Source organism: Glycine soja, chromosome 3, assembly GCF_004193775.1.
Source record: "Glycine soja cultivar W05 chromosome 3, ASM419377v2, whole genome shotgun sequence".
NCBI lineage: Eukaryota > Viridiplantae > Streptophyta > Magnoliopsida > Fabales > Fabaceae > Glycine > Glycine soja.
The window spans coordinates 1,136,546-1,150,009 of record NC_041004.1 but is presented as its reverse complement, the minus strand read 5'-3'; the positions used below and the strand labels follow the sequence as shown (position 1 = coordinate 1,150,009).

Here is a 13,464-nt window from a genome sequence, read left to right as displayed (position 1 = left end):
TCCTTATTATTTATATAGAAATTTTTTTATTGAGAGATAAATACAGATCCTCTAATGAACATCCATGCATAACTTTAGTATCTTGGATTTCTTTTGTTATAATATTATTTATTTTGTAAAGTCTGTGATATTTTTTTTACAAATATTATAAATTATTTACTGTCTCTATTAACATAATTTTCTGGATCCAGTCATTGGTTGAGGTACACAACTCATACAAGTTGAAACATAAATGTAGAACATGGTTAGTCTATCTATTATTATAAATTATAAGACATTGAAAAAGCATGAAAAGAAAGGGATGGAGAATTCCACACAGAACAGAGACGCTCCTCATCATTTTTTACACTTCCTCGATCCTCTCCCTCGTATTATTTTACATCCTAATCATATAAATATACAATAATCTATTTGAGTATGAAAGTACGTTTTTGTATTGGGCTTAAACCACTCCCTTTTCGCCAAAGCCCAAAGTATTGGTTTCAAGATAACTAATTGAAAAGTTTAACCAAGCTTAATTTCTTTTAATAATGATAATTTAATAATTAGTTATATATTATATAAAAGATCATTTCTAAATAAGACCGGCAAAACACATGTGTATCCTCTTCGTGATGGCTTTGCTTAGTGCCTTAGTACTCAACTGTTGTAGTATACACACAACCAGCTAGAGTACCAAGGTTAGATGTGGAATTCAAGATTATTTTTTATTGAGGATCCCAAGAATACTTGTTCCAACACTAGAAGACATTTGTGGTGGACATTTGCCCAACTCATGAAGATATACAATCCTCCCATCTTTTAGGATGAGTTTGATGGTGTGAAAGAAAAAAGAATATAAGAGAATTAAAAAATATATTTAAATTAAAGTAAAGAACAAAAGTGAGATATGCATTATTTAAATTAAGATGAATTTAAAATTTTTTGGATTAATGAAATCTTTCTTGACTTGTTTGGTTAGATTGAAATGTGAAAGAAAATAAATAAGAAAATTTTATGAAAAAGATAAATTTATCCTCCATGATATAAAATATAGATAAATGTGATCCACACAAAATCGATAAGAATTATAAAACTTGAAAGTTTTTTTCATAAATGTAAACAATAAATTTTGTAACATAAAAAATTGATATGAAAAATATTTAAAAAAAATAAGTTTTGTTTATAAGTTATAACTAATACAATATTTGCAGCCTAGAAAATAAGTTTCGCAGCGATGCGGATGTAACTAAAATAAATTTTTTATGAAGAAAATTTGACTTTACATGATCTATATGATAGGAGCATAGAAGCATATCTAACTTGATTTTCTTCAAAAAAAACAGAATAAAAACTAAGTCGAAATGATATAGATCTACTTCTCTTAAGTTCGTACACCAAAATTCTTACAATTTCCATAATAAAATAAGTTACCTCTATTTTTGCCATTTCAATTCAAGAGGTTTTATTTATTTTTACGTTATCCTTTGCTTTTATACTATTGGCATAGGAAACATAATATTGAAAATAAAAAATAAAATGTTATTTTCAATATTGGGGTTTTTTTTGGGGGGAAATTCTGGCTCTATTTTACACCATAGTGAAGAGAAAATTGAAATATTTTTTTATGAACGAGAAAATATGTAGAAATACTATAATTAGGTGCCACTCGATCACAAAAATTTAATCATTTATATTATCATTTGAGTCTCATCTAAACGACTAAAATAAATGCATCCTAATAGAGCACAAAAGTTTCAGAATTCAAAATGAAATTGGCATCAATGGTTGTATATGACTAAGCTATGCATATAGATAATGATCAATCACGTGCTTATTTTTATGATTAGGCATTAATTCTTACGTGTGTGGCACCTCATGAGCACATTACATACAACTGGAGAAAAATTGTGAATATTTTTTGTATCTTCTTCTTTTTTGTTCTTGTCGTATTAAATACTTATATATTAAGATGTTTATCAAGCAATTTATGTCTCATATTTTAATTTTAACTAAAAGCAATCCTCTTTTAATGGGTTTTGTTCATGGCTTCGGGTTTGTGTTGCGTGGAGAATTATTTTAAGGACGACACACGTTCACTTACTAGATAACAAGTAAAAGTGCCCCTTTAACAATAACTAGTCTGTAACCTGTGCACATGCACAGGTTGTTGGGTAAGCGAGCTAGTGGAGCATATTTTAACTGCAATCTTAATATTTATAATAAAGTTATTGTTCAAACTACATCAGGAAGAAGCTCCATGGACTGAATTTTAGGACCATAGTATGCTGCATGAATAGCTGAATAAAAATCTCTCCCAAATACATCAGAATAGCCAGATCCAACTACCATCTTCTTTTCCGCCAAAATATTATTTATAGTTAATCTGCACCATTTTAACCATTCAGCAACTTCCATCTCCTTGAACACAGTAGCCTGTGATGTGTAAATTTTCAATTTTGAACCCTATCCAGAATACATGTGCATAAGTTTTTTCTGATACAACAGGTACATGCCATAATGGGCTCTCTTTTGAGAATCTGCAATGCATCATAGATTATTCTATTAAGTCAATATTCCCTATCATGTAACCAATGGAAAACCTCATTATAGTTACCCACACACACTCAATGTAATGTATGGTCTGCAAGATTTCCAGTAGTTAAAGTCATGAAGTATGTGGTCATCTTGCCAATACCATGAACATATTATAGCCAATTAATCAGCAAGGACCAAAACAAAATATGCATTAGACCATGTACAACATCCAAAATTCAAGAGAAAAAAAGAAAGAAAAGCACATATAGTCAGCTTGCCCCACTGTTAACTTGACCAATGCAAGTAGTACCAAAAACCAATGTAGTAAAATGAACACCAAAATGGCAGAGAGGCCAAACTATCATAATGATGTTATTTATTCAAACTTTGGGCATTAGAAACTATCAAGGATCAATTAGACATCCATTAAGCAACTTCCCATTTGGTTTTTCATTTGATTGAACACTATTGAATGCAAAACATCCTTGATCCTTCAAGGGCAGTAGATAGTTGTTCCCCTAATTAACACACGGGAGCTTCTTCGAACTCATTGCATCAATTTGACAATTTTTGTGTGTTCAAGAGCTAACTAAACACGCAATGGAGAAATAAAACAGACTATCAAAAGGTTACTATGAGCACGTCAATTCTCAATTTTGCAGCCATTTAATAATCAACTCCTATATACATTGGTCGTATTCAGAATATTCAAACCCAATTATTCAGTCCACTAAACAGAACCACTTGAGAGTAATAATAATAATAATAATAATAACCTATAGTAATATTGGAATCAAAAATGGAAACCTGATTTTGTACCTGGCCAAGCATTGCAGCTTCTGCTATCAGAATCAAAAATGAAAACCTGATTTTGTACTTGGCCAAGCATTGTAGCTTCTACTTCTAGTCCACCAATTGCCCATCCAACAAAATCCATACCATCAATGATAGTTATGTCTAAATCAGTTTCTGTCATTTGTGTTGAACACAACTCTATCAAGGTATTCTAAATTAAAATCGTAAAACTTGATTCAGAAAACAAATTTGAACCATGGGAATATCGTAGGCAACACCCTAGTATAGTCATGGTCACTTGACTTGAGTAATAACAACAACAACAACAACAACAACAACAACAATAATAATAATAACCTGAAGTAATATTGGAATAAAAAATGAGAACCTGTTTTTGTACCTAGCCAAGCATTGCAGCTTCTACTTATATTCCACCAACTCCCTATCCAGCAACACCCAGGTCATCAATGATAGTTGTGTCTGAATCAGTTCTCGTCATTTGTGTTGAACACAACTCTACCAAGGTATTCTAAATTAACCTACAAAATTAAAATCACAAAACTTGATTCAAAAGACAAATTTGAATCATGGGAATATCGTAGGCAAAATCTCTTCTTCCTCCTCTTCGTAAGTTATCCCTACTGTTCATTTGTATCAAGGTTAAAGCTTCATAACATTTAGCTAGAGGGAGTGTGCTAGAATATCTCAAAAACATCTTAATATCATAGACAATAGATTTTATTCTTTCCTATATCAAATGATGACCACAATCAAGGTCACATCAATTATATTTGTTTGGAACTTTTCACAATATGGAAGATGACGAAAAAATGTTGATAGTAACCACAACAATGCAAAATTTTATAATAGTATGTTTCAACAGCATATGGGGAGAGGAAAAGAAGGAATATACAAGGGCCCGGGCCAATGATGCAACATACTGCCTTAATCACAAAATAAACATTATTTTGTCACTCAGTATGGAATTTTGCAATCCACAAACAACAACATATGGGGAGAAGAAAACAAGGAATGTTGTATGATATATACTTACAATAGTTACACGCCTTTGACTAAAATATTTTCATTTTTGCGATTCCTTGTAAAGATCACCTTTGGGTCCATACTATAAAATCAAATAAACTCGTCTCTATAATAAATAATTCAGAAATCACAAAGGTAAAACCTTTTCGGTGCAGCTTTGGCATGTGCTTCTTCAAACGTCAATCTCTCTTCTTCCTTGCACATGTGTTTGTCTACGCGGAAGCAACCAAAGCAAAGACCCATCTTTGGTGTTTCTCTCTCTTCCTTTGCTTCTTTGGTCTAGTCTTTCTCTTTCTCTTACAATTTCTATTTGATTTAAAATTCTTTTGTACCCTATATTACCATGAATAAAATACTATCTAAGATTGCAAAATTTAAGGAAAGAGGATTAGATTAAAAAACCCAGGAAAAACCCCGCCCAAAAAAACATATAACAAATAATCACACAACTTGAATGGAACACCCAAAAACAGGAAACAATTTTTTCCTGCATGGGTTCGCAAGAAACTTTGTAAACCCAAAAGCAATAAAAAAAAAAAGTAACAATAAACACCAAAGTAAGGGCCACACATGCATAGCAGTCAATAAAACTTAAACCTTGGCTATGTGAATAAACAAAGTGAAGAAAACAGTGGGGAAAAACATAAGAATGCTCAATAAAAATTAAACCTTGGTTTGACGAGGCATAATATCAAAGAACTGGAATTGGCCACATGTTTTTGTATTGCAGCAAAGTTAAAGGATGAATCTAATATGTGTTATGCAAGTATGAGACGATAATTTTTAAATAATAACAACATATAACATAATTTTTAAATAATTCCAATTATACTCTATCTTAAACCTAATGTGCTAGAATCACATTGTCGTGTGTCAACATATTGGTCTTTGAAAGCCCCACTCACATCCCCCAAAGATCATCACCAACGACGAACTAATATATTACTTGAAAAATTATTAACTAAAATGAACTCATTTAACTATTCCTATTATTTATATCTTATATGTGACGCACTGCCAAATATTTTGAAATAAAATAAACAATTGAGGTTTTTAAACATTTTTTTTTAATTTGGATAATATGAAGTTTGTTAGTGGCAAGTGGAGAACAGTGCAAAGTGTTAGCATCAGACATAACAGTTTCTTTTACGAAGTTAGTTAGCGCTTACAGTTAACAGTTAACGGTTAGCACGAGTCCAACGACCCATCACAAAGTTTAACTAAAATTAACTCATTTAACTATTCCTATTATTTATTTATTTATTTCTTATATATGACACTGCCAAATATTTTTTAAATAAAATAAACAATTGAGGTTTTTAAACATTTTTTTTTAATTTGAATAATCTTTCTAATAATATGAAGTTTATTAGTGGCAAGTGGAGAACAGTGCAAAGTGTTAGCATAGGACTTAGAAGTTTCTTTTATTTTTTTACATTTATTAGTTAATAATACACGAAGTTAGTTAGCACTAACTGTTAACGGTTAACGGTTAGCACGAGTCCAACGGATTCAGAGGTTGGGCCCCACATCACAAAGTTGAACTATAAATGAAATTGTGGCTAGCGCGCATAACCATAACAAACAAACACTACACACTTTCACTGCAAAAAGTCACAAACACTTTCAGATCGACCGAGCAAACGATGCCGATGCCGATGCCGATGCCGAAGCCGAAGCCGATGCCAGAGGAGCAGAAGATGGAATACTTCATGCAAGTCACTGAAGCACCGTTGTCCGTCGCCGTTCAGAAATTAGAGGTCCCACTTCACATTCTCTCACTCTCACTTTTTCTATTTTCTTTCTTTTTTCCTCCTCCGATTCGTTTGTAGTTACGATACTTGCAATATTGTAACTACTCACTTTAATTTTCGTTTTTTCGCGCATTTTTTATAATATTTTTCTGAGTTTTTGCTTAACTGGTCTGCAGAAACATGGAGGCAATCTAAATAAAGCTCTTGAAGAATTTTATGAAAAGGATTCGCTCCAGTATGGCAATGTGCTTCTTAATTTTATTTTTCTTTCATACCTTTGAAATTGAAATCTTTATAAATGATAATTATTGTTATTTTTTTTACTAAACATGTTTTAAGAAGCCGAGTTTAATTAATTTCTTTGATTTATTTTATGTACTAATAGTTTGTATGATTCTTGTTTCGACTAGAAACCCAAGTCAAAATGAGCAACATCGTAGCCAAAAGGGCTTAACAGTGGCGGAATTTTTGGAAGCATATCCCAAAGTATAATACTCATAGCATGATTCTCTCACTCTCACACTTTTTCTATTTTCTTTCTTTTTTCCTCCTCCGATTCGTTTGTACTTACGATACTTGCAATATTGTAACTACTCACTTTAATTTTCGTTTTTTCGTGCATTTTTTTTAATATTTTTCTGAGTTTTTGCTTAACTGGTCTGCAGAAACATGGAGGCAGCAATCTAAATAAAGCTCTTGAAGACTTTTATGAAAAGGATTCGCTCCAGTATGGCAATGTGCTTCTTAATTTTATTTTTCTTTCATACCTTTGAAATTGAAATCTTTATAAATGATAATTATTGTTTTTTTTTACTAAACATGTTCTAAGAAGCCGAGTTTAATTAATTTCTTTGATTTATTTTATGTACTAATAGTTTGTATGATTCTTGTTTCGACTAGAAACCCAGGTCAAAATGAGCAACATCGTAGCCAAAAGGGCTTAACAGTGGCGGAATTTTTGGAAGCATATCCCAAAGTATAATACTCATAGCATGAAGTTTACCATATTGTTGTTACTTCTATTTCTAAAATTTATTATCCCTGCTTACCATTTTCTATAACAGAAAAAAACACTGGCGGAATTGTTGGACGAAGGCACTGAGGGATCTTTTTCGTGGCAGAAATGGGCAGCTTCCAAAGTATAATACTCATAGCATGAAGTTTACCATATTGTTGTTTCTTCTATTTCTAAAATTTATTATCCCTGCTTACCATTTTGTTGTTTCTTCTATTTCTATAAGATTCCTCTAAGTCATTCTCAGAAAACAGAGGCGGAATTGTTGGACGAAGGCACTGAGGGATCTTCTTCGTGGCAGAAATGGGCAGTTCCCAAAGTATAATACTCATAGCATGAAGTTTACCATATTGTTGTCACTTCTATTTCTAAAATTTATTATCCCTGCTTACCATTTTGTTGTTTCTTCTATATCTATAAGATTCTTCCAAGTCATTCTCAGAAAAAACAAAAAGCTAAGTGGGGCCAGCTTCCAATGTCCTCGTCCTCAAAGGTTTTTGAATGTTCATTTTATTTGTACAATTTCAATATCTGTCCACTTCTTGATGACAATCGGTTGCTGAAACAACAATAGGTTTAGAATTTAGATTCTTGCCTGTGATGGCTGTGTGATTAAGGTTTATGACATGATACATCATTTTTCACAATTTTGTGCAGGGCCCTGTCAAACAAAAAGCTATCGATCCATTAACACGGCCGCCTAAACTTCCGTATTCTCGCATACCAGATGATAAACGAAGGGAGTACTTAGACCGACTTTGGATGGTAATGTATTTGCTGAGTTTGTGATCTGTTGTCTTTGTTCCCGCTGTTGGTTATGATGTGAATATGAAGCGTAACACTAAACAACCATTGAATAAGTTATGGATGGCCAATATTACAAGTTAATTAAAGGTTGCATGGCATGCCCCATGTATGTGTTTGCCTGCATGGGTAGTTATTTTAAGTTTGTTTGGTTTTCCTGTATTCATCAATGGCGGTTATTCTTAGATATATGATTGTTATAAAGTATATAAATACAAATCCATTGTTACCCTGTGCCAGAGGCAAGTACTCTGTGTCTGATGTTTAATGTTTACACTATTAAGGGAACATATGCTTGAGGTTTTTGTTTCATTATGTTGACTTATGAAAATGTTGAAGTAACTCAATTAACCACTGTTTCTCAAGCTTACTTTTGTGTAACTGTTTGTGCATTAGACCACCCAAGATCAAATTCTTTGGGGCCTTCCTAAGGTGATTGGTTAGACAGAGTGGTATGGGTAGTGGTCTTTTTTTCTTTTTTCTTTTTTTTATCACCAAAGTACTGAAAAAAAATAAAAAAATACTTATGATCTAATATAAATATGTTGTTTTCTAGTAAATATAGATGATTAAGTTGACAGTGATGATTTCCAACTTTCATTTGAACAACTGAAATCTTTTATGAAATCCAATCATAGTTTTCAGTAGTTGCAATTCATGTAATAGTCATCACAACAGAAAAACGCACCAAATTGTGGCTGCTACTTCTATCTAGGGGTAAAAGCACCACTTTGTCCTTCTTGTTTATTGTTTCCATTTCTCTTTTGCATTTGTGGCGTTTGCTAAGAAGCATATATACACTTCAAAAAAGGATATCTTTCAGACACATATTGGACATGCATTATACACGCGATGTGTAACTGAAACTTGTGTTAAAGAGGGTGCAACAATTCAAATTCTAACCAGGGGTTTTAAATTTTGCATTAAAAGTGTTAGCCTTTACTGTCCTGTGTGTGGGTACATTACCCTTATAATTTTTTATTGATTTGGTAGGAGGATTTCTTGTACTTTTGTTTCTAAAAGCACTACTTAATTGTGTGTACCTCGCTGCCTCATGATTGCAGGATTATTCGAATGCACCTAATCCTATTCATATTACTCTTCACATACCGGGTGGTGGTTGCGTTGGACGTATCTTTGTCAAATCTGACACTCTTGAGGTAGAATTAGCATTAGAATATGATGAAAACTAAATTCTGGATAATATTCAGTTTAAAGGAATGGATCTCAGCTCCTTTTTCGTCCCAAAACAGAGAAAGAACAACAAGAAAACAGGAACAAACACCACAGGATGTAGTACTGTCTATTTTACATTACCGTGAAAGTTTGCATACATGGCTAACCAATTGTCATTTTGTTACCTTGGTAGGATGTCTATGGGTACTTACGCTTACTTGGATTAGGAGAATACGCGTCTGAATCCTGTAGACTTGTGAGTGCCTCTTTCCCTATCCACTTGATTTCTGGATTGAACCTTCATGTTATTTTACTATGGCATGATTTCTGTCAACGGTGTAAGTAACTAAAGGTGTTTATGCCATGCTAACTTCAATTGCAGTATAGAATCACAAGATGTGTATACCAACGAGTCTCAAATTTACATAAATATAATAATATACTGGTTTTTTTTTTTAAAATCTTGATCATTAATTATAACTAGCAGCATATGATCTCTATATAATTGAAATGATCCACTTTTAACTGCTCCAATATTTTCACAGGCAACGAAATCCCCACGTCGTTGTTACAGTATTGAAGATGGCAGCTCAACCTTGGATGAATTAGGCCTTGGCAACGGTGGAGACTTGTATCTGGAGGAGAAGAAATAGGTCTGTACATATAGATTTTTGGACCCAAAAACACATTGAGACGGGTTTGATAAAAAAAAAAAAAAGAAAAGGAAAAAAGTAATCTTTGTGATGGATGATATTCATTGAAGACAATGGGAGGGCATCTTTTTGTCTATATATACAGATCTCCTAGTTGTCAATTATACTTTGAAATGAAAGAATTTGCTATTGGACAAACATACATGATGATTTGATCGAACTCATGCATTTTCTAATTTCTAAGTTCATCGTTCATTTAGAATGTGATAAAATAGTGAAAATTAAAATTGGCCGGATCTTTTCAACTTTTTTATTTAGAGTGTACAATAAGATAGTGACAATGCTTCAATCTATAAGGACTGAATTAGAAATTAGAAATTAGAGTGTGATAAACTGGGTGAATCTTTTTATCTTCTTTTTTTTTATTTCTTAAATTTATTCAGTTGATGCTGAGGGGTTGAAAGAAGAGATTTATCGCATCTTCTTGTCCTTAGTCTAATCGCGCTTTTCACCCATTCTGCTAACAATGAACATAAAGTCATTGTGAGCTACAATGCAGATACATGATGGCCACAAAGATGAATTGAAAACAAGTTGGGTAGTTTAACAACGCAAAGTCTAATTATCCAGCAAAATTTTGTGCTTTTAAATAAAAAAAGACAAGAAACAAAATTTTTGGGGAGCTAATTCAGTTCTTATAGATTGAAGCATTACTAATTTGAACCACATTGACAGAAAAGTCATAGTCATGGGAACATAATCATGTGATTCGGTGAAAACTATTTTACCTACCTTTGTTCCGGTTCCCAAACTATTTTATCTATCTTATGTCTTCTCCATTTTTTTTGTGTCGGCTAAATATCTCAATTTTAGGTGGTGTTCATTTGAAGAGAAAGATCATGGAAAAAAAAGCTAAATAAATACTAAAATATGTAAAACTCAAGCTTTAACATTAAGCAAGAAGTTAACAGTAAGAAGTTAACAGTAAGCCAATAACAATCCCGCTGACTCTGCACATTTTTCCATATTCAAATTTACAATTTAGTTGAACATGTTTAGAGAGATGAAAGTATTTTTTTTTCGTACATAGAGATATGAAGTATTGTTGAATTGCAAACTGGAGCAAGGGCATGAAGGAGGTGGAGTGTGTGAGAGGAGAATGGACTAATGAAAGCACTGCTGATAAGTGAAGGAATTTATTTTACTTTACTCCTATCATTTTACAATTAAAAGAGATAAAAAATAACATTTGATTCCATTGATAGAGGGATAAAATATGTTTATAATAAACACATTCAAATAGAAATATAACAAACTCCTTTTAAAACCTACCTTAATGAGATATTCTCTATATTTATTTATCGTTATTAAAAGACAAATAAAGTACATCAACACTAACGATGAGCCTAAAAGTTCACAATAATATTAATTCTCGTTCCAGATATATAACATTTAAGATTTTGAGACAGATATTAGAAAATATAATTAATTTATTGAAAGAAAAAAAAATGTATACTTTGAAAGAAATTAAAAAAATACTCCCTAAAAAAAACTACTAACTTTTAAGGTTGATACACACAACTTGTATGAAATATTTAATATCTTTCCCAAACTACAATAAAATAAATATTATTCACAAATAACATATTTTGTTTAAAATGTTCTTATTTAATATCTATGATGAAAGAAAATTATGAAATAAATCATAATTAGTAAGTCATATTAAATGGCTATCTATGGAAGAAAATAATTTGAGACTTGACATTTGTAGAATATCAATAACTTTGATTCAGATGGAGTATGAATTTAGTCTTGAATTTGTAAAACATATATAGATGGCAATTATTGTCACAAAATACTACTTCACTTTCAAAAGTAGATGCATTCAGTGGAAGAAAGATTAGTAGAATACGTGAATTTCATTCATTGATGATTACTAAATCATAGTTACGGCCTCATCAAATACAAATTCCTGACTTAGGACGCATTGGGATTGCGAGGAGAGAGGGAATGCATATATTTAAAAGTACCACTCAATTTTTAAAGACATTGATTTTATAGAAACATCTTTAAAAACCTCCAACATCATAACATGTATGTTGAGGTGTACAATCAACAAGATTTAGCAAAGTTATAATTGGTATATAGGAGTTTTTTTAACATGTCATTAGGGATTCAACTCCTTATTATTTATATAGAAAAAAGCTTATTGAGAGATAAATACAGATCCTTTAATGAACATTCATGCATAACTTTAGTATCTTGGATTTCTTTTGTTATAATATTATTTATTTTGTAAAGTCTGTGATATTTTTTTTACAAATATTATAAATTATTTACTGTCTCTATTAACAGAATTTTCTGGATCCAGTCATTGGTTGAGGTACACAACTCATACAAGTTGAAACATAAATGTAGAACATGGTTAGTCTATCTATGATTATAAATTATAAGACATTGAAAAAGCATGAAAAGAAAGGGATGGAGAATTCCACGGAGAAGAGACGCTCCTCATCGTTTTTTACAATTCCACGATCCTCTCCCTCATATTATTTTACATCCTAATTATATAAATATACAATAATCTATTTTCAATATGGAAATACGTTTTTGTATTGGGCTTAAACCACTCCTTTTTCGCCATAGCCCAAACTATTCGTTTCTAGATAACTAACTAATTGAAAAGTTTAACCAAGCTTAATTTCTTTTAATAATGATGATTTAATAATTAGTTATATATTATATAAAAGATAATTTCTAAATGAGACCGTCAAAACACATGTGTATCCCCTTCGTGATAGCTTTGCTTAGTGCCTTAGTACTCAACCGTTGCAGTATACACACAACCAGCTAGAGTACCTAGATTATATGTGGAATTCAAGATTATTTTTTTATTGAGGATCCCAAGAATACTTGTTCCAACATTAGAAGACATTGGTGGTGGACATTTGCCCAACTCATAAAGATATACAATCCTCCTCCCATCTTTTAGGATGAGTTTGATGGTGTGAAAGAGAAAAGAATGTAAGAGAATTAAAAAATATATTTAAATTAAAGTAAAAAACAAAAGTGAGATATGCATTATTTAAATTAAGATGAATTTAAAGTTGTTTGGATTAATCAAATAATGAAAGAATGAATAAAATATTTTTTGACTTGTTTGGTTAGATTGAAATGCGGAAGAAAATAAATAAGAAAACTTTATGAAAAAGATAAATTTATCCTCCATAATATAAAATATAGAGAAATGTGATCCACACAAAATCGATAAGAATTATAAAACATGAAAGTTTTTCTCATAAATATAAACAATAAATTTTGTAACATAAAAAATTGATATTAAAAATATTTTAAAAAAATAAGTTTTGTTTATAAGTTATAACTAATACAATATTTGCAGCATAGAAAATAAGTTTCACAGAGATGCGGATCTAACTAAAATAAATTTTTCATGAAGAAAATTTGACTTTACATGATCTATACGATAGGAGCAACGAAACATCTAACTTGATTTTATTATAAAAAAAACAAAAAGAAAACTAAGTGGAGATGACATAGATCTACTTCTCCTCTTGCGTTCGTACACCAAAATTCTTACAATTTCCATAGTAATTTAAGTTACCTCTATTTTTCCATTTCAATTCAAGAGAAATATTTTTTTATGAATGAGAAAATATATAGAAATACTATAATTAGGTGCCACTCA

The 13,464-nt window shown here is 31.3% G+C and overlaps 1 protein-coding gene across 1 annotated transcript; it reads left to right on the top strand.

The window, feature by feature from the left end:
- The first annotated feature begins 5,939 nt into the window (after positions 1-5,939).
- LOC114405356 lies at positions 5,940-9,958 on the top strand. Its single transcript, XM_028367933.1, has 12 exons — positions 5,940-6,116; positions 6,287-6,345; positions 6,521-6,596; positions 6,776-6,837; positions 7,011-7,086; positions 7,175-7,249; positions 7,352-7,444; positions 7,547-7,618; positions 7,783-7,890; positions 8,994-9,089; positions 9,299-9,361; positions 9,651-9,958. The coding sequence occupies exons 1-12, from the start codon at positions 6,003-6,005 to the stop codon at positions 9,756-9,758; spliced, it is 1,002 nt and encodes a 333-aa protein (XP_028223734.1). The 5' UTR covers positions 5,940-6,002; the 3' UTR covers positions 9,759-9,958.
- Positions 9,959-13,464: the final 3,506 nt, after the last annotated feature.